Raw genomic sequence first — 21299 nt, 5'->3', positions numbered from 1 at the left:
ACAGATCTGTCTCCATAGTACTTTACCTTCTGCTTCTCTTTTTAAATATACTTCGTCTGAAGCACTGTAAAGAGGAGGCAGAAGTGAGGTGAGTTGTGGGGATTTAATCCTGTGGTATTTTCACCAAACAACTCTGGCCTAAGGCCAGAGCAGAGCTGGAAGGTGAGCAGGTTGCTGCCTACTAGCCAAGTGACCCATGTGCCATGAAGTCAAAGGCTACACCTGTGTAATCCTCCTGAGCCCAGCCCTAAAGAGATGCACAGAGAAAGATCTGAATTGGAAGGAACTTAGAGCTTATAGAGTCTACCCTCTACTGGATGGAGGTCACTGCAACAGCCTGCTCCACACTTCTTGGAATCTTTGCCTCAGTCCAGAGAACAGGTGAGGAGACAGCATCATGGTACCTGTAGTCTACCTATAGCCTTTCCTTATTGGCTTTGTGGCTCTGGGTAAGATAGTTAACCTTCAAAACCTCCCTTTCCCTGTCTGTAAAATTATATCCTGCCTCATGGGGTTCTTGGGAGGCTAAATGAAGAAATGCACATTAAGGACCTAGAACAGAATCACACACGATGGTGGTTAACACACGGCGATGCAGAAATAGAGGTTCAGAATGTAAGACTCCAATTCCCCAGCCTTCAGAGCGATGTGGCTGGGTACAGGGTTCCCAAGATGCCTTCTCCCTGTGTCCAATTCCACAGAACATTACAGAATTAAGCCCCACAGCAGGGTGGAAGAACAGAAGCATGAAGCCACAAACAAGGCCTGGACACTGCTCAAGCAGGGTCGCGCTCCTGGACAGGTTCTTCTCCCGAACTTCATTCTCTTTACCTCCCTCCCTCCCCATCCAATCCCCTACCCTCAACCTTCCAAGACTCTTATTTGATGCTTTTAAACTTTTTTCTTTATTTAGACAGAAAAGACCAACTCTTTAAAAGTAAAATGCAATAAATAAATAAGTTAAGCATAGAGAACTGTCTGAAACTGACTCCCCAGTCTCCCCTTACCACTCCCACCCCCACCCCATTTTCTTTTCCCTAAAACCTCTTCCTAAAGAAAATGATCAGGTAATAAACCCCTTTAGCCCTCCCCACACCCCTCCTCCCAAATACCCAGTTACCCCCCAAAAGCAAAGGGAGAAATCAAGAGAGTGAGAAAAAAATCCAAGGGCAAAATTGTCTAAACTCCCAGAAAGAGAGATGGCAGCGACCGGGCTGGGCCGGGCGGGCTGGATAACGCACGGGTGGTCGTGGTATTTACATGGAGGGGGCCAGCAGAGACTGTAAACATTTTTAGGGGTTCAGGGGGAGGTCTTTTCCTCGTGAAAGGAGGAGGGTCTCTGTGGCTGACTGGCGGAGAGGCAGCCCTCAGGGCTCCCCCACACCCTCCTTGGAGGGGGCCCTTGGGGGAGGCAGTGAGTTTTAGGGCTGGGAGCCCGGGATTCAGGGATATCCTACCTCTAGCTGAGGGTGGAGGGGAGTGTGAGACCAGCTTCTGAGAAGCCCCTATTGCGGGGAAGAGGCTGGGGTGAGGGTGGGCTTGGGGAGTGTATGGGAGGCCCGCTGCCCACCCTGGGCCTTCACAGCTAGAACAGGCCCACTGGGTGGGGAGGCAAGTATGAACACTGGGCACAGAAGGCCCATCACAGGAGTCCTAGCAGAAGGCAGATACCCTGGAACCTTCCATCCTATTCCTTGCTCCCTCGCAAAGGCCAAAAGGGCACCTGGGAGGAAATAGGCCCTTGGAGCCAGGGAAGCAAAGCCACGGCCCTTCAGAGAGGCGGGGTAGTAGGAGTGGGCCAGTGTCCTGTGCCCCCAGGGCCATGAAGCAGCTTTTGCCCCAGAGCCCAATCAAGGCCCAGGGCAGATGTGCAGATAGGGCCGGAGCCAGTTGTGGGAAGAGGGTGTGAGGCGCCCCTTCCTCTGGTATCTCCAGACCTGTGGAGGAAGGAAACATGTGAAGCATGGGGAAGATGACCAGCAGTGCTGGTCACAGGCTCTGGGGAAAGGGAGGTGGCTGGGGTGGGTGGCATCTAAGATGGGGCTGCCTGAGGAAGGCAGGTCATCAGAAAGGCCTCATTCCAAATGGAACCATCTGGCCTCCCCAGCCATGAGAGCAAAGGCCAGGAACAGAGGAGTTGGGGAGGAAGGGAGTTGAACAATATAGAAACCAAAGGCTATCAGGAAGGAAATAGTCAAACAGCCCAAGAGAAAAATAAGGACTGGAAGAGAGGCAGAGACCTAGAAGGGAGAAAGGTAAAGAAATGAGACAACAAACAGGCAGGCATAGAGAACTAAGAGAAGGGAGAAGGAGGTGCATGTATGAGACAGACAGACACCTGGAAAGAGAGAGGGAGCATCCGCAAGAAGGCCAGAGTGGACCCAGGATTGGACTTAGGGATGGAGTCTCATGGGGTGAGACTGCCCCCAGCCTCTAAGCAGTGTTCTCATTCCTTTTGGAAAGGAACAAAAAAGCAAGAGAGAAATGCACAGAACACAGACCACAGTCACCAACCACTGTTGACCAAGCACATCCCGCGAGCTGCCCCCGGCCCTGTCCCTGGGCTGGGGGGCGCTTCCCTCCACGGCCCCTCCCCAAATAACAAACATTTGGCTCCAAAGACAACACGCTCGTTCCATGCAACTTACAGGGGCCCGGAGCAGGGGTCCGGGGATGGGGGCTTCAGCCGACAATGGACACGGGCCCTGGGCTGGGGGGCCCCCCAGGGTGGGGGGAGTTAAGCAGCCAGGATTGGGGGGGAAAGGGGAGAAACAGAAAACGTGGGTATTGTTCTTGGGTTGTGTTTTTTTTTTTTCAGGGTTTAGTCCAAAGGAGATTAAACAACACAAAAATAACCAAGGCACACAGATCTGTGGCCCTGAGGTTGGGATGCTGGCCGACAGTAGGGTGGAAGGGGTCTGATAAGTGAAATTTACAGGTAATGCAACATTCCAACCACCTCCACCTAAACCAAAGTGACTCCCAAGAGGCCTGCAGTTTGAGCTCCCCCGGTCTGTCCTGTGCTTTCTCCTGGCCCCACGGGTGCAGGGTCCACTGCTATGTATGGAAATCACCTGGACATCAGGGCAATGGGGTCCTGGTGTTTCCGCCATCAGGAGAACAGAGATTCCAGAAACCAGCAATTCTAGGACCCTCCAGTACTCTAAAACAAACCCCTGCTCCCCCACACCTGCTCTCCTAATTCCATCCAACCCAAAGGAAAACCAGAAAGCAAGAGACACACAGACACGTGGACACTGATCAGACAAACGAGAACAGATATCGTGGAAGATGTGGGGTGGACACAGATAGATACAGACTTGGTTCCTTCTGGGCTCACGTGGAGTGTGCATATGTGTGTGTGTATGTGTGCGTGTGAGGGAGTGAAAGAGAGAACATGAGAGATAGATGACTGAACAATAGCTGAGGGAGTTTCCCAGATTCCAGCTTCTCGTGCCCAGAGTCAGGAGTAGGGATGGGAGTGGGCACCCCTGAGGATGGTAGAGGAAGGGATGGGTGGTACACATGAGGGCCCTGGCTGCGATGTGTGGGGGTTGGAAAGGGAGGGCAAAAGACAGAAGCAGCACCCACCTGGGGCTCTCAGTAGGGCCGGTTGGCATCCTTAGGCCGCTTTAGCTGGACTTTGAGGCGCTTCATGCCGATCTGGAAACCATTCATGGCCTGGATGGCAGCCTGGGCACTGGCCGGATTGTCGAAACTCACAAAGCCTGAGGTGAGAGGGGCATAAGGCCCAGCCCGGCCCCACCTCCCTTTCCTGTGCTCAGGGATAGGGCTTTTTCTTCAGTTTTCTAGAACTACCCTATTTCCTCTAGGTCTCCCTAATGCCTAGAATACTGCTTGGCACATAGAAGGCATTCAGAAAGAATATGTTGATTGATGGGTTGAATGCATTATCCCAATCCCATCACTCATAGAACAAGGACACTCTTTCCAGCATTATTTGCAGGGTGACCTCTTCCTCAACCTGAATATGTCTAAAATGACCTTTTGAAAACTGTCATTTCCAGACCCTACATGGCTTTCGAAACAAGGTCCCTGGAGCAGACTTTCAAAGATGTGAAGTAACTAAAAGCTACTTCCTTTTGAAAAAAAAAAAACATCCCTAGACTGAGCCTATTTGACTTCATCAAGCATGAATTTGGCAGGGTGGAATTTTTGTGTATGTATATGCCCAGGATCAAACCCAGGGCCTCACACATGCGAAGCACCCACTCTACCTCTGAGCTATATTTCTGGCCAAGGCTGGTCCTAATAAGAAAAATGAAGCTGTGATTTTCTACAGGAAGAGATGAACTCGGGCAGCAACTCATATGGGATTTGTGTGTGTCAAAGATGGTTCTGTCATGCCCTTGGATATGCGGGATGTCAAATACAGGGTCTATTGTGACCATAATGCTTTCAGTTGTATCAGACCTTGTTCTAATGTAGAGTTTCTGGGTGTGGGGTGTGGGGTGAGAAGGGATAATGCACGTGGTCCAGAGACAGGGGAGGACTTGAGTCTGACTGGCCTGGAACAACAACGAAATGTCTATACTTCGTCTTTTGGATCATCATATTCTTACCAAAACATTTGCTCTGATTGGTAGCCCGGTCAACAAAGACTTTGGCTGAGATGACATGGCCAAAGGGGACAAACATCTGGAGGATCTCTGAGTCCGTGAACTCCTGGGGCAGGTGGTAGATGAAGATGTTACAGCCATCAGGGCCTGGGTGGCAGCAGAGACCGAAGGAAGAGCTCAGTGTTTGGGAGATGTAGACTTAAGCAACAGAGGTCCTGGGGAAAGCAGATCCCAGGAGGACCCGCCAATCTTAGCTCCCAGTAGCTGGGCCACCAGTAGCTGGGCCAGGGGGCTCCAGCTACCTCTTCCCCACTTGTTTTCAACCCCACAACATGGGCAGGAGCTGGGTTTGGCAATAGGGTAATCAGAAGTCCCTGAGACCACAACGAGGACATTCATATCCCATAGGCTTGTGGCTATGAGGACCCTGCCCAGGGCTGGCACCTTCTCGTTGCTGCTGCTGCTGCTGCTGTTGTTGCTGCTGCTGCTGTTGAGGCGGTGGTGGAGGCTGCTGGGCGACCAGGGCTGGAGGCTGCGGGAACGCAGGCGCAACTAGGCTGTAGGCCGCTGGGTAGGCTGCTGGGGTGGGGAGAACAGAGAGAGCTAATGGGGCTCCCCTGACTCCTCCCAGCCAGACCTGTCTCCCTCCCCCTAGCCCAGGCCAATGGAATCCACAGCACAGAGAGATGGTCAGGAAAGGAACTCCCTCCGCCCTTGAGTGTGCTTCCCCTCAAGATCCATCCTAATGGGTGAGGCTTGTCAGAAAAGTCTGAAGAGGGTAGTCGGCAGAGAGCCGAGAAGCCCAGATCCACTGTCCGGGCCTCTTCTCCTCTTGTCATCCCTCCCGCCTGGGCAGGGGCCTGTGTAAGGAGCCTCACCTGTATAATGCTGCATCCCTGCGTAGGCCTGCTGCAGGGGGTCCACAGGGGCTGCGGGGCTCTGGGCTGAGGAGAGCAGCAGGGACTTTGAGTGGGCCTGGCACACAGCAGGAGCCCCACCAGCACCTCTCTGAGCAGAGACTGGGCAGTGGGGAGGGGAGCCTCATCTGGATGTGGGGTGTGAGGTGAGAAGGGGTAATGCACGTGGTCCAGAGAGAGGGGAGGACTTGAGTCTGACTGGCCTACAACCCTGGATGAGTTGAATCATTTCAATTCTCTAAGCCTCAGCTTCCCTGGCCAAGAACAAGAGCATCCCTGCTCAGGGTGAAAGAGCCTGACAAAGCCCCTCGAACCCTGAGGCTAGAGAGGGAAGGTGTGGCATGACTGCCAGGACAGGAAAGGTGGCTTGGATGGATCTGGGGCAGTCTGGGCAGGCAGAGGGCCCCACCTGGGTAGGGATGAACCCCGTTGGGATACAGAGCATCAGGGGCAGGCTGCCCAGTGGGCTGGGTGGGCACCGGGCTGTAGCCGTTGACGCCCAGGGCAGCCGGGATGGCAGAGACAGGCGTGGCAGCGATGGCAGGAGGGGTGCTGGTTCCTGGGGAGGAGAAAGCGACAGAGGCAGAGCAGAGAAGCAGACACACACAGATGCAGAGAACTAGTCAGCAAGTCTGAGGGCAGATAGGAGCAAGCAAGCTATTCTCTGACCCTAGAGCCCCTCCTGGACCCCATCGTCTCCCCTTCCCCCACTACCATGCTATAGTTCCCTGGTCTTGCCCTGTTTATGCCTAGCCCAGCATTGTCTGCACAAGTCTCACCTGAGGACGGGGTGATGGGAGTGGCGATGAGGCCATTGGCATTGATGGCAGCCATGTGCTGCATCTGCACGGCAGCCATGGTGGCCATGGGGCTGAGGTAGGCACTGTGAGCCGCTACCAGGGCCGCCTGCTGCTGCATCAGCTGGAGAGATGAGGAAATGAGAGTAGGGCCAGGTCTCCTGCACCCTGGCCTAACTCTTGAGACATGGGTCTTAGTGTGTTGGGAAGATGGGGGGCAGGACACAGGGGCCAGGAGAGACATGGGGATGGGCCAGGTCCAGGAAAGGGGCAGTGCTTACGGCCTGGGTGTAGGCGCTGTAGGCTCCAAACTGGAGGGCGATGGGGCTGAACATGCCCAGCTGGGTGGCCACCTGCTGCATTCGACGGAGACCTCGCTCCTTCTCTGTGTCAGCAAACTTCACCACCAGGCTGGAGGAGGCACCCTGGGCATGGGCCCCACATGCAGGTCAGAGAAAGAGAGTCAGCACCTCTCTTCCTCAGGGGCCCTCAGCACCTGGCCTCAAGTCCCACCCTCATGCACTGGTGTCTTTGGGACAGAAGCCACCATTCTGTCCATGTCAAATGGGGAGATTCTAATTCTACCCTTCCCCTGTGCTAGGATGTGCAAAAGGTTAGAAAGAATTGAGGAATGTGAAGACATGTGCTGGAAAAGTGAAAGGCCTACTGGTATGGAAAGGCATCACTGGCTTCTCTGTGAGGGTTCTGAGCTGGAAATCTTCCCCTTGGTGGAAGAGCCACAGCAAGTTTAATCTTGCCCCACCTCCCTTGTGCAACTCCTGCCCCCACAGCCTGTTCCTCACGGCGTGCTCAGTGGATATGGCCTCAGATTTTAACACCAGCCAGAGCTGAATAAAAACACACTGGGACATTTGCAAGGATTGTTGTAGAATCGTAGGCTTTAGAGCTGAAGGAGCCTGGGGTCACCTAATATGGTTCTCTATCCCATGCTGTCTCTTCTCCACTGAGCCCCTGCTCAAGGTTTGCCCAACCTCCACTAGAGAGAACTGCCAGTTATGGGATGCACACAACCCTCAGAGCTGGATAGTTGTTTTGGAGGTTTGTTTGGCTGGGGAGTGCCCAGAATGTACTCAGTTGACCCAGCTCTAATGTGCAGGCATCAGAATCAACATGCATGGGGCTTCAGAAAGGGATGCAAGAGGCTGGAAGGGTTGAGGAATGGAGGGTGAGGGAGTTTGGACTGAAGATGAAGTAGGTATAGGAGAGGAGAGGTGGGGAAATGTTATTTGACAGATGACCATAAAAGGTTTGGTTTTTCTGCCAGAACATTCTTTTCAAATAAATGGAGAGTCTTATCTTGAGTGGACTGCCCCTTTGTGCCAGGGCCTGGTGGGAAGGGGAGGCCTGTGGGGAAGGGAGTGGGGCTCACAGGCAGGGTCCGGCTGCTGTGGAGGGTGTTGATGGCGGCCTGAGCCTCAGCATGGGTCTGGAACTTCACGAAGGCGCAGCCTAGGTGGAAATAAAGAAGAGAGGGGTTGAGCACCTGCCTCAAGGCCCCCACCGGAGTTCTATTGATAAGAAACCAGCAGGGAGGGGCAGGAAGGCTTGAGGGCCTCTGGGGAAATGGACAACGGGTGACTACCTTTGCTGGTGCCATCTGGTCCCCGGAGCACAGTGCACTCGTCTATGGTCCCGAATGGCTCGAACATCTTCCGGACGTCTTCATCTGTCTGCTGCTTCCCTAGCATCCCCACAAAGAGCTTCCGATCTTCTGGGGGGTAGGGCACAGGAGGAAGGACATGCTCAGGCTTCCTGGGTGCTTGCCCAGCCCCTTCACCTTCCTCTCATCTCTGGAGCTCCTGCCAACTACTTCTCTCACCCTGGGGACCAATGGTTCTAGGGTGTGAAGTGGGTGATGACTGGGGAGTAGGGGACAGTTCCATAGAATTCTCATCAGTTCTGAAAAACTTGCACTCCCCTGAGCCTCAGTATTGCCATCTCTACTGAGGGCCAAATCTCCATCAATGACTCCTATCTCCATCTTGACTGGGAACTCTTCAGAATGATCAGACTTTCTTCCTCGAGAAAGGCTTCCCCTCATCTCCTCCAAGCCGTGGGCCCGGGGGTGGGAAAGAGAGGTATGGAGTCTAAACGTGCAGAACCTACCTCCTCGACTCTCGCTGTCGGCTGGCTTGACCTGGATGGGCCTGTTCATCTGAAGAAGAGAAGAGAAGGCAGACTCTAGGGACCTCCTCTGAACTCCCAAGAGCCCTCCCTGTGCCAGGACCTACAGAGAGGCTGAAGGGAGCAAGCCCTAGACCCAGGCAGTTTTCCCCAACCCTCTAAGTTTCCCATGGGCATCAAGAGCAAGGCCTAATCTTGTCTAGGATTAGGACCTGAGGGGATTAGAGGCAGTAGAGAGAGAGGATGACCAGGAAGATGTTCATGGGGCACACTGGCTCAGGTTGGTCCCAGATGCCTAGACTGGGATTAGGTGCTACTCTTCTTAGGGGAGAAGGGGATCCATCCATAGGACTCAGGTCCTGAGACAATATCCAACCAAGGGGCTATTCAACAAGAACTGCTTCCCTTCTACAAAGTAGGAGCAACACAGGCCGCCCCATGGAGAAGCCCCCAAGGAGGACTCTAGACTGAGGGAGACCCCAGAAAGGCCCAGACTTCCTTCTGACCCCTGGAGGTGTGTCTGCTTCTCTTTCTGCCCCCCTACACCCCTTGACCCCAGGGGGAAGGCACTCGGGCAGCACAAAGGGAGCAGATGCCCAGTCTCCGTGGCAACGGAGAATGCGCACCATGGCAACCGCCCACTCAGCCTGATTTATCCGTCCCCGTCGCCCTGGCGACCGTGGTGACGTCATCACTTCTGCTGCTCCACACACCCGGAGAAGGAGTGTGGGGGGGTGGGAACAGGGTATGCTGGGGGTGGAGGATTTGGTGGGGGCTGGGAGGTGGGGGAGGGGCCAGGAAAGCTTCCTGGTCCTGGAGGGAGGTGTGCAGAGAAAGCCCTGTAGGGGCCATACTGTCCCTTCTCCTGCCTCCCTCCTCCAGAGCTAATCCTTGCTGTCTAGATAGAGGAGACAGCTCTAAAAGAACAGAGGATGTCCCGTGCTCCTTCGCAATTCTCCCTGGCTCAGAAGTCCTCCAGAGCTCTACCCTCTCCCTGACCCGGCAGTATCTCCCTTTGTTCAGTCTTCATTGGGAATGGAGAAATTCCTAGTTCCACTCTCCATGTCTGTCTGGTGAGAGGACTTGGAAATGACTCCCACAGGTTGTTTTCCTTAAGCAGGGTGGGGAGCATTGTAGGAACCGGAAATGGAGGATTCAGCATACAGTGTCTGAGGACTGTGACCACTGGGATCACACCTGTCCCCCCTCATTCATCTGATGGTGGGGCAGTCCTAGTTCCAGTGACCAATAAATAAACACAATTAAAATTAAACAAACTGTTCATTTGCATTCTGAGGGTGGGACTATGGGTTAGGAGACCTGAGTTGATGGACCAGCCCTGCAATTCACTAGCTGTATGACCTTGGATCTGTCCAGTCACTCTTTCCTCTGACTATCAACTTCTTCATCTGAAAAACAAGGGGGCAGACCAGGTGGTCTTTAGTCAGGTTCCCTACAGCTCTGATGCCCTAGCAATCGGAGACTTTGTGTGGAATCACTCAACCCAAAATGCAGAAATGACAGCTACCCCCCCTGCACCTTCTTACGCTGAACCCATGTACTAGATCATGCCTGGCACTCTGCTAGTTAGGTATTCACAGCCTTGGATCAAATCTAAACCCCACCTCAAATGGCACTCCTGCCCCAGGCCCAACACCCAGATCTCTGGATCTGAGAGCAGCTGGTGGGGGGGAGGTCACAGTCCACAAATCCTCCAGCCAACATGCCCCCAGCTTTATCTCCCACCAATCTGGGATTATCCCATCTGAGGTTCAATCTCCTTAGGAGTGTGTGTGTGTGTGTGTGTGTGTGTGTGTGTGAAGGCAAGGGCTGGAGTCAGAAGCTCAGGGGGTTCATGGTCATTCACCTCTTCCTCTCCTGCACTGTAACCAAAACAGTCAGGAAATTTCCTCACAGATACCTTGGCACAGCCTCAGCTCACCCCACCAGAGGCTCAGCACAGGGGGATTCTTATGCTTGGCACTAACCCCTTCCCAACAGGCCCTTAGGGATTTACCGTTCTGGTTGGAGTTGGGGAACCTGGGACCTAGAGAGAAAGGATGTGGTTCCCTCCCTGCATAGACTTGCAGGAACAAAAATAGCACAGCAATAAATATCACAGCTGATGTGGATTCACACAAAGACACATACTAGTGCATAGGCCACAGCATGGACCATGGTGACGAAGACTCCTCCACACCCTCACAGACTCTCTCCATGCCCCCAGTGCCCATTTCCAGCCTCCTTCTTCCTGGCCTAGCACTTCCTGTGGGAAGCTCAGGCTTTGTTAGCTCAGCTCTGGCACACCTGCCCCCTCCCCTGAGTCCAGCTGTGCCCTGTTTACCTGGCAACCAGGCAGGCGCCTCTTCCCTAGCTACCATCTACCAGGTGATAAGCCCTCCCCAGGGCCTCCCAAAGAGGAAGGGTCAATTTATACCCCAACCAGGAATCCCTGAGCTGCCTCCAACAGGATCATTTTAAGTCCCCATCCTTCTCACCAAGAGCAAAGCCCCCTTTTCAAGAAGAGCTCATTGTTCCCACAAAATCTAATTATTTTGAGAGTGCAAGCCTTGCCACTCCTGGTTCCACACTTGTTCCCTGTGTCCTGGACCACTCACAGGTGAAGCCCTAGCCCACTTTCCCAGCAGCAAGCTGACAGGGAAGGCCCTGGTCTGCAGAGTGGGATTTCAGTGCAGAGTGGAGGGGAAAGAAGAGGACAGACAGAGGCATCCTTCACGCAACTGCCTCCAGGAGACAACACCTGGCTCACAGGACCCATTCAGGGACCTGGAGCAGAGCAGCCCCTGGGAACTTTTGGTGGAGAGAACAGGAAGTAGGGCTTGATAGTCATAGACACAACTCCCACTCTTCCTCTATGCAGCCCAAAACACTACTCTAATATGGTAGCACCTTCTAGATTTGGGGGTAATAAAGATGGGGAGCAAGGGTTGGGCACTGTGGTGCACACCTATAATCCCAGAAGCTCAGGAGGCTGTGGCAGGAGGATCTCCAGTTCAAAGCCAGCTTCAGCAAAAGTGAGGTGCTAAGCAACTCAGTGAGACCCTTTCCTTTTTTTTTTTTTTTTTCTTTTTTTTTTTTGCGGTGCTGGGGATTGAACCCAGGGTCTTGTGCTTGCAAGGCAAGCACTCTACCAACTGAGCTATCTCCCCAGCCCCCAGTGAGACCCTTTCTCTAAATAAAATATAAAATAGGGTTGGGGGATGTGGCTCAGTGGTAGAGTGCCCCTGGGGTCAATCCACAGTACTGAGCAGGAGGGGGATCTGCAATAGGAGGGCTTGGAGATTACAGAATAGGAAGAACTCCCCAACAGAATCATGTAGCAACTTGACACACTGTACACACACACACACACACACACACACACACACACACACACACACAAATTGTCTAAGGGAGAAGGCAGATGGCAGGAGAAAGGAACCAAGAGGGTACAAAGGGTCAGGTAGGACTTGCTTGCAGACATCTGCTTGCCTTGAATGCCTTGGGTCGGCTCCCCCAAACCCCTAGCATAGAGGCATGTCTGTGGGAGAATGGAACACCTTATCTCCTATTGGAAGCTGTCAGATCCCTCTGGATTCTGTCCCCTATGGCGATGGCCAGTGTGGGAACTCTGTGTCACCTGGAAGCTCTGGAGCAGGGCTAGACAATCATTAACCTGGGCTCCCTTTTCCCTCATCCCCAACCCTGGGGCCTCAAGAAGGAAAGACAGCACCTCTTTGTGTCCTGGATGCAGGGTAGATACCCCTAGCGGCAGGATCCACCCTTGGGACTCATACCGACCCCTGGCTATCTCTCATCCAACTCCCCACTTTGGTCTCCTTTTCTTTCTCTTTTTTCCCTTGACCCCCCTCTGGTTTCTGCAGAGACTCTGAAATGGGGAGACAACAGGAAAAGACAAATGGCAATGGATATGAAAACTGTTGATATGACAGGGGCCTTCAGAAAAGGGAGGGAAAGGAAAGATGGGACTCACTGGGGACCAGGCTTATGTGTTGCCTACACCCCCACACATCTGGCCTGTTGGTTGCTCACATGTGTGCGTGCATGAACACACTCTCACCCTGGATCCTGGAGCTTGCTCACACACGTGTGCATGGGTCCTCTACTCTGTGGGGTGATGGCTGTTCTTGCTACTGAGTAGGATAAGATGGTTGGGGGAGGGGCAGTTGGGTTTACCTTCCCAGCAAGGCTAAGGTGTTGGAGACCAGGGAGGAGCTCTCCAGGGTTTGAAGTTGGGAGTGGTTAAAATAGTTCTAATTTTCCTGGATCCTGTTCTGCCCGCCCCTATCTGTTTTGTCTGTTTCCTTCCCAGGAAGAGATGGTTGCTCAGCACCATTCTCTGCTTCCCACGTTGGGAAGGAATAAAGGCTAGGACAGATGTGTCTCCAGCACCCAGACTGTGCTGAGCAAATGTTTGCTGAGAGCAGGGGTGGAGTTAGATCTCAGGAAGTACTTCCTGGGATCATAGTCTGGGAGAAAACAGAAGAAGACAGAGAGCAAAAGGGAATGGGGGCTCCTTTCCCTTCAGTTCCATTGAGTTGGTATGTGGTGGGGGCGCAGTCTGAGAGTCTTTATTCCTAACCTCAGTTGTCAGCCCAAGCTTGGGACAGTCTGCAAGGCTGACTGAGAAGAAGAAACAAAGAGATGTGACCTGTGGGATGGCCACATCAGAGCCATCCCAGCCTCCCTGGGCACACTTGGCAGGGTCAGGCCTGATTCCCCACAATGATACAATCCCTGCACTTGCCTACTACCCGCATCCTCATGTTCAGGCCTTGCTCTGTGCCTCTGTTCCCAAGGCTCTTTCTTGGAGACCCAAGGGGAGTGTGTCTGAATTCAGAAACTAGTACTAGGTTGCCAATTCAGCAGACCCCCTGCTGCCTATCTTCAGGACAGCAGCACCCTTCCCCCATCTCACAACCCCCCAGGCTGACTCTCCAGAGCCACAAGAGTGCCTGGGTGCCTCCTGTTCAGCCTGACCTGTGCTTGCTCCATGGTGTACAGAGTCTTCTCCCCACACCTCCCACCAGCTAAGTCTTCCCTCTAGCATGGTCCGTGGGCAGGTTGGGAAGTGGGGGAGGGGCTGCATCTGCTCCTCGGAAAAGAAAGGTCACGTTTATTTACTCCTTTACTCTGCTAATGGTTCTTTTCCTTCTCTCCAGGTAAGAAGAGAAAAATGCATGCATCTGCAGTAAGAAAGGTAGACACTAAAAAGAGGAATTTCCTGGTGATGATAGGAGGTGGGAAATCTGCTCAGTGTGTGGGTGGTGAATTCCTTGCCACCTCAAAGACCCTTCTCAGCCTCCTGGCCCTGCAAAGTATGGAACTCACCCCTGGAAGCGTCTTCTGTTCGTGCAGGGCACTCTGGGCCTTCAGGGCTGAATCGCGGGCACAGTATGTCAGGAAGGCACATCCTGAGGAGGGGCAGGGGCAGAGAGACAGGATGGGGGAATGAGTCCTGGTCTCCCCTCCCTAACAGGCTCCCCACATAAGACTGAGGACTGGGGAGAGTTTCCCATTTGTCATCTTCTGCCTGCTGGGACAGGGAGGTCTCTGAGGGGGTAGACATTCTGTATCAGAGGGGGCAGACATTCTGTCTCAGAAGTGGGACAGAGACCTGGAGCTCTAAATGCTGGTGAGATGGACAAGGGAGGGTGCTGGGCTGTTAGGAGATGGGGCTTGGGGTGGCCTGTGATCCCCAGACGAATACTCATAGCCTGGTTCTCTCTAATCTGCTCTCCTTTTCCCTCTCTCCTTTGCCTTTTCTTCCCTCCATCTTGGCCATCATCACCCCTCTCCTCTCCTGTTTTCCCTATTTTCTCATGTCTCCCTAATTCCAGGGGAGGCAGGTACAGGGTGGAGAGTGGAACAGAGAAGGAAAGGGAAGAATAGTTAGCCGGAAGTGCATTTTCTCTGAGCCCAGTGATGGGAGGGAGGTAGTGTGGCCCTCCTATCCCCAGTGATTGGAGCTCTCCAAGTCCTAACCCTGGGGTCAACCCTGCTTAGCACACAGTCCTCGGAGAGACGTCAGGGGTGTCCTCCCTCTTAACTTTCTAAGTCCCCCTGCACTACTCAGACCCTCACCAACCTATCCTCCATGCCCTACTTCTCAGGTCCCTCACTTCAGTCCTGGGGCTGCCCTGCCCAGGTCATCTCCACACTTAAGCCTAGGTACCTGATTCTGTGTCCTGACCCTGTCCCAACATTATCTCAAGCTACCCAGATTCTCAGTCCTGCCCACCACACACACACACACACACACACACACACACACACACACCTGTCCAGCTCCTCAACTACCAAACCAGCTCTCTTGTCCCTTCATTCTTTCTTGAATTCATCCACAATATCGACACCCCTTCCATCTCTGGGGTTCATGCTTTTGCAGCCTCTTGAAAACTCTTCACCCAAAAGAGCACCCCTCAAGTCCTCCATCCTAGAGTCCCTTGGTCACTCCAGCTGAGTTCTCTTCCACCTTCTCCATCCACAGTCCCCAGCCTCTGGGCACCTCTCCCTCCATATCAGCCCTTTCCAATCACTCCATTCCTCCAGCCTGGCTTCTCCCTTCCTCCCAACCTCCCAGTCCACCCCTGCCACCTCTCCAGCCAAGTCTGACCCCTCACCCTTGTGCAGCCCGGTGTACTTGTCCTTGATGACAGTCAGCTCGAAGATCCGACCAAACTGCTCGAAGATGGGTTTCAGGTCCTTTTCCTCCAGATGCCTCGGGATCTGCCCCACAAACAGCTTGATGGCATCCGGTTCCTTCATTGGGGCGGCCCACGAGGAGGGGCCGAGGGGAGCAGGGAGAGGCCCAAAAGCCAGGGGAGCTGCCCAACAAGGAGGCAAGTGGTGGGGGCCGGGGGCCCCGCCTGGGCTGGCTTTCCCTTTGGCCCCCAACCACACTGCTGAGCAGAGGAGCAGCTCTTCACACAAAGGAGGCTCAGGGAGTTGAGGGCTAGGGGTCAGGGGTCTAGGCGGACACTGTCATGCCACCAGGGGGCATAGCCCAAACAAACGATCTCCCTCCCAGAGATCTGGCAAATATCCCAGGATGGGGGTCAGTGTGGCCAAGACCAAGAGGGTTAGGTCGTAGTAGGGGTGCTGGGACTTAGAGGGCTGGGAACTGGGGGTGGAGATGAGAGCTGAAGGTGGGGGAAAGGGCCTGAGGAGGGCGTTGGGGAGGAGACTGAGGGGTTAGGGGCCTGATATGGTTGCCAGCAGCGTCAGTGAGGGGGGCCCACTCCTGATGTGGGGCAGGTAGATCTCTTGTTGGCTTCCCCTGGGAGGACACCTCCCCTGTGGCTGATCCTTCTGCTGGGTCCGAATGATGCCAGATGCTTGATCTCTGATGGCGGCAGGGCTCCGGGGGTCCCTTTTGCCCTGCCGCCCCCCTTCAGGTCCTCCCCTCAGCCCCCCTCCCACCCCCACCCCGGTCCCCGGGCCTGGACTGCTGCTGGCTGCTCCCGCCGCTGGGGCTGCCTGCTTTCCCGGTCACCTGGGTCCCGGAGCTCTGCTCTCCGGCCGCGCTCTCCTCAACAAAAACCTCCCCCCTCCACACCCCCCTCCTCACTCCCACCTCCTTTCCCCTGACATCAGTGATGTCAGTCTCAGGGGTAGAAAACAAATTCTCTACCCTGGAGAGGGACGCACAATCCAGGCAAGAGCCACGCCCTCTTTCTATCTCCGTCCTTCCTGACTCCTTTCCCGCCCCCAGAAGAGCAGCTGGTCCTGTTGATAACAACCCTTCCCCCATCTTACTCCCAATCAGGAGTTGGGCAAGGCACTAAGATGGAGAATTTATAGAGGAGCCCTAAGGTGGGGTCCATTGTTCCGGGGGCTGGAGCTGTCCCCGGTGCTGGAAAAGAAGACCCAGGAGATGGGAGCTGGGGGTGGGGAGAGGGGAGCCTGGCATTTGGGAGCCCGAGAGTGGGGATCCAAGGAAAGAAACCACAGAAAGGAAATCACGGATACAACAGTTGGGAGGGTTGAGAGGGAGAGAGGCATGGATAGGGAGGGATGCAAGTCGCAGAGTCTGGGGGGAAAGAGCAGAAGGGACCCAGAGAGGAAAAAAGGAAAGGGAGGTGGAGAAAGGAAGAGCAGGTGGAGATGAGGGCAGAAAGAGAATTGTATATTTTCCAGAAAAGGAACCAAGAAAAACTGTAGCTTTCTGGCATTTGCCGACACCCCCTTCTTTCCCTCTGGGGCGTTTGTGTGTATAAGTGTGTGGGCAGGGAGGCGGCAGTGGGAGCTCTCACTTGTAAGCTCCTTGAAGACCAAGACACCGTTTAATTCAGTGTTTTTCTGTTCTCAATGTCTAGCGCTGTGTCTTTCTCAAGCATAGTAGGTGCTTATCAAACACTTCATGCAAAGAACCTCTGATAAGAGTAGACTCCTGATTCTTTCAATGGGAAGAAATACAGCTTGTCAAGCTCCCCTTTAGGGAAGCTAAGCCAAATTACTCCTTCCTTTGCTTCTTTCTTCAACTGAGTTCCTTGAATGGGACTCACTCTAATTGTCAGATAGTAAAAAGGAGTGGTGGGGAAGTACATCTGGGGACCATTATTCCCCCAAAACAATTCTACTTCTAGGCATGATTGGTATACTCCATGGTCTGGAGGGAACTTGGCCCCTCCACTCACTGGGCCCTCTCAGAGTCTCAGTAGTGGCAGCCTTTGCTTCCAAACAGGCGCTTGCCCACAAGGACTCACAGCTTTTGTAAAACACCTGCACCCCTGTCATTCCCTTCTTCACCCCAGGGTGGGGCTAATGTCTTCACAACGGTGCTTGTATCTTTGAAATGTGTCCCAGTCCAATCCCAGAGGCTGACAGTCTCCTCTTCTGGAAGTGAAATAATAATAATAACAGTGCTTACATGGCATTTACAGTGTCCCAGGCATTATTCCAAGTGTGTTTTACTTTCTAGCTCATTAAAACCTCACCACTGCCCTAAGATGTGGATTCTATCATTATCTCCAAATACAGATGAAGAAACCAAGGTACAGAGCGATTAAATAACTTGCCTAAGGTCATGCAGGCCATGCAGCTAGAAAGAGGTCTGGCTGAGATTGGAGCCTGGGCAGTCTGACTCCCGTGTCCTCGAATTTAACTCCCACATCACACATTCCTCTTGGAAATGGGGCCAGTGGTTAAGCATGACCTTTCTTCCTCTTCTGTCTTCACTTAAACCTTGGGTGATACAGTCCTTCTTTCTACTGCTTGATTCCGTATTGACCACCTGCCATCCTCCCTCATCCTGGATTTTTGTGTCCTGGAGCTACATTCTGACAGGTGCATATATTTGAGGGAATGTACGTGCAAAGATCTGTGTACACTTCACCATGTGGATGCCCAGGTCCTCCCAGTAGGACCTTAAGATGGGGATGGGGTGAGGGCAGTTGTAGGGGACTCTGGTGGGAAGTCAGAAGATGTGATACCACTGCCAGGGAATCAGGAAGTTCAAATGTGTCTATCTCCGAAGTAGCTTTGAGCCAGGTAGCAGTGCCCCACCCCCACTGCCCCTTTCTTGCCTTCTAATCTGATCTTGGTATTTATGGAGATGCTAAACAGATCACGCCCTCTGAGGATGGAGAAGGGAAGACCCCACAGCCCTGTTGATCTCATTACTCTGTGTCTTCTCAGCAGATCTGCCTCCCTGCTGCTCATTCAGGCTTGGACCTAATCATATTAATTGAAATATTAAACATTCACAGAAACGAATTTCAATGAACTTCTCTCACTCCTCCTCCAGTCAGTAATTGGGAAGACAGCTGTAGGCAACAAAATGTCTCCAATCCTTCACTTTATTTGTGGCCCTAGATTGGAGGTGTCAGTGTGAGAAAAGAAGCTAGATTTAGGGTGGGGGGAAGTTCTCATCAGATCCTCCTGGCCTAGAGACTGTGGGCACATCTCTGATGTTCTATCAGGCCATGTGGGATGGGAGCCTTGTGAGGTAAAGATTGTGGGGTGGAACCCCATGACTCAGAGGCACATTCTGGGGAGTTTTTCTTCAGGAGGAAATGAGGCCTCAAGTCCTAATTCTTCCAAGACACTTTCTCTGCCCACCATCCCTCTTTCTTATTCCTCTGCAGTCAAAGCTAACTGCCCTATATAACAAGATTACTGACTTTATAAAGGGAGAGTCCTGTTCCTGGTTTTAGGCTCTTAGGAAGTGAAAGTACCAGATAATTGGGATATTTTTTAGAAAAAGCAAAATGTGATGGTATATGTGGGCAGAGTGGCTAATCATCAAGTACTTACTGGCTTCACTGAACACAATGAAAACATCTGCAACAAAATTTATGAAAGAACAAAGAATTGATTATATAACCTTCCTGCCTTCAAGTGGCTTCTACCTCAAGACAGAAAAACACAATATGTAATAATGTGAACTGAGATGCTGTTAAGAAAACAAAAGTTGCCCTTCTCTCACATATAGGCATTTGGGCACTAAGCAGTGATCAGTCCAGAAAGGCTGGGCATAGTGGCACATACCTGTAATCCAAGGACTTTAACCTTGGCAATTTAGTGAGATCCTGTGTCAAAATAAAAAATAAAAAGGGGGTCTGGGGTTGTAACTCAGTGGTATAGAGCGCTTGCCTAGCACATGGGAGGCACTGGGTTTTATCCTCAGCACCACATAAAAATAAATAAAATAAAGATATTGTGTCCATCTACAATTAAAAAATGTTAAACAAAATAAAGTAAAAAGGGCTGGGAATGCTGGATGTGGTGGCGCACACCTATAATTCCAGCGGCCCAGGAGGCTGAGTCAGAAGGATCACAAGTTCAAAACCAGCCTCAGCAACTCAGTGAGACCCTGTCTCTAAATAAAATATAAAACAGGGACTGGGGATGTGGCTTAGTGGTTAAGTGCCCCTGGGTTCAATGCCTGGTACCAAACAAAACAAAACAAAACAAAACAAAACACTGGTGATGTGGCTCAATGGTAGAGTGCCCTTAGGTTCCATCCCTAGTAAGGGACATGACCAATTCTCAAAGCACAAGCAAATCATAGCCTAGCAAAAGAGGATATCAATTATTTTATGCATGGGGATGGACAGAATTGTGTGTGTGTCTGTGTGTATCAGTTTGCAAGTCCACATTTCAGTGTTGTCTAATATCATGCAAGCCACATATATAATCTTGATTTCTAGTAGCCATCTTAAAAAAGTAAAAAGAAACAATGAAATTACTTTTAATAATATATTTTAATTTAACCTGTTGTATCCAAAATACTATTTAAACATGTAATCAACAAAAAATTCGCAAAATATTTTACATGATTTTCATACTAAGTCTTTCAAATTCAGAGAGTATTTTACATTGCTAGCTCATCTAACACCTAAGGTCACATTTTAAGTGTTCAAGAGCCATCAATGACTCTGGGAGACCATACTGGCTAGTGCAGATCTGGAGGCTTCACCATTAGTTCTTCTTGGCAGTATAAGGTGGGGAGAAACAGGTCGTAGCCAACGGGAGCCATGGTATCTGCTTAACCTCTGCTCCTGGAGGAAAACTAACTGTTCTGACAGATGGCAGCTTATCTGCCTCTCACTCTATTAACCCTCTCTCCTAAAAAAACAGACAAACAACCAAAGTAATTACTAACCCACATGATGTTCCTGGGAAAAGATTTGTAGCCCATTAACTAACTTACCTCTTTCCCTGGCTTAGGAACTGCCAACATTCTCACTGTTTTTCCTCAGTCTTTCCTGAGAAAGAGACAGACCACTGAGAGACACCCCCCCCCCCCAATCTAATGCTGAGCTTGTTTCTCATGCTATTTCCTTGATCCTTGGGGCAGTTGTTCACAAATCCCTTTTGGGTTCTCAGCCTCTCAGAAGGCTTCTGCTGGGCAAGATCTCTGTGGGTGTGGAAGCTCAGCATGTATATTGACAGGCTCCTGCCCTTTCCAGGCAGCTATTTTCAGCTCTCTGGCTTTATGTTTCACTTACCCTTCTTAATTAGATAGTAGAAGAACAAATCTTGAAGACCCATTCCCCTTCTCCTCCCTTATTCAGTAGGGAGTGTGAGAAATAATTTAGAATTTATGAGGAACCCAGGGTGAAGAGAAAATTAATCTACATAAGATAGTCTAAGAGGGGAAATTCTGCCAGGGTGTCCTGCAGGTCCTTTCTAGTATCTTAGTCTGGGAAGGTTCCTTCCTTTGTAGAACTCAACTCACTCCATGCTCTGGGGTGCTTTCACCTTTTAAGAATCCAAGGCTAATGAGAGCCCAGAGGCCCGAGCCTGTAATCCCAACTACTGGGGAAACTGGACAGGAGGATTACTAGTCTGAGCAATTTAGTGAGGCTCTGTCTCAAAAAAAGGGGGTAAGGCTGGGGAGGTACTTTGGTGGTAGAGTGACTAACACGAGAGAGGCCCTGGATTCAATATCCAGTACCAAGGGGCAGGGACCGGGTCGGGAATCGAAGATTTCAATGATCAGTGTCTGCAGGATAGATTAGCAGGGTCAGCTTCTGGGCCAGTGGAACGGGAAGAAGCTTGGATTCCTCCCTCCCACCCCACTATTACAAGGTTTCCTCTAGTTTCTGCTTAAGTCAGGACAGGATTCTGGGAGACCCTGCCTTAGGAACCCTTATTCCTGTTTTGCTCTAGAACTAGAAAAAATAGTATTTGAGCTTGGGTGGGGGCAAGAAGGAAGGCTCATTTCGTATGCAATGGAGTTCAAAAACCAGTCCCCAACTCTGGGGAACCCTCCTAAGTTCACTCCTCAGTGGCAGAGAGAAACCCCACAGAGCTTCCCTCAGACCCTTCCCCTCTGGAGAAGGCGGGACTTGGGGCGGGGCGGAGGCGGAGCCACACAGTCGCGACCCGTC

General features: G+C 52.0%; 1 protein-coding gene across 5 annotated transcripts; it reads right to left on the bottom strand.

Annotated features, from left to right (window-relative positions):
- Positions 1 to 1082: 1082 nt before the first annotated feature.
- Positions 1083 to 15986, bottom strand: Celf3 (CUGBP Elav-like family member 3). 5 transcript variants are annotated; one of them, XM_047550891.1, is made up of 14 exons: positions 15956 to 15986; positions 15084 to 15189; positions 13792 to 13874; positions 8422 to 8470; positions 7898 to 8026; positions 7685 to 7764; positions 6576 to 6719; positions 6277 to 6418; positions 5907 to 6056; positions 5459 to 5524; positions 5025 to 5159; positions 4584 to 4727; positions 3592 to 3728; positions 1084 to 1937 (listed from the first exon to the last, which is right to left on the bottom strand). In XM_047550891.1, exons 4-13 carry the CDS (start codon positions 8468 to 8470, stop codon positions 3601 to 3603), a joined length of 1167 nt encoding a protein of 388 aa, XP_047406847.1. In that variant the 5' UTR covers positions 13792 to 13874; positions 15084 to 15189; positions 15956 to 15986; the 3' UTR covers positions 1084 to 1937; positions 3592 to 3600. The 5 variants fall into 5 exon arrangements, with proteins under 5 accessions (XP_047406816.1, XP_047406829.1, XP_047406823.1 ...); XM_047550860.1 differs by lacking the exon at positions 15956 to 15986 and having other exon boundaries at positions 1083 to 1937; positions 15084 to 15852; XM_047550873.1 differs by lacking the exon at positions 15956 to 15986 and having other exon boundaries at positions 1083 to 1937; positions 5025 to 5156; positions 15084 to 15852.
- Between the last annotated feature and the right edge of the window lie 5313 nt (positions 15987 to 21299).

Source organism: Sciurus carolinensis, chromosome 1, assembly GCF_902686445.1.
Source record: "Sciurus carolinensis chromosome 1, mSciCar1.2, whole genome shotgun sequence".
Lineage (NCBI taxonomy): Eukaryota > Metazoa > Chordata > Mammalia > Rodentia > Sciuridae > Sciurus > Sciurus carolinensis.
Note: the sequence above shows the minus strand (reverse complement) of the source record. Positions and strands in the feature narration are given on the sequence as shown.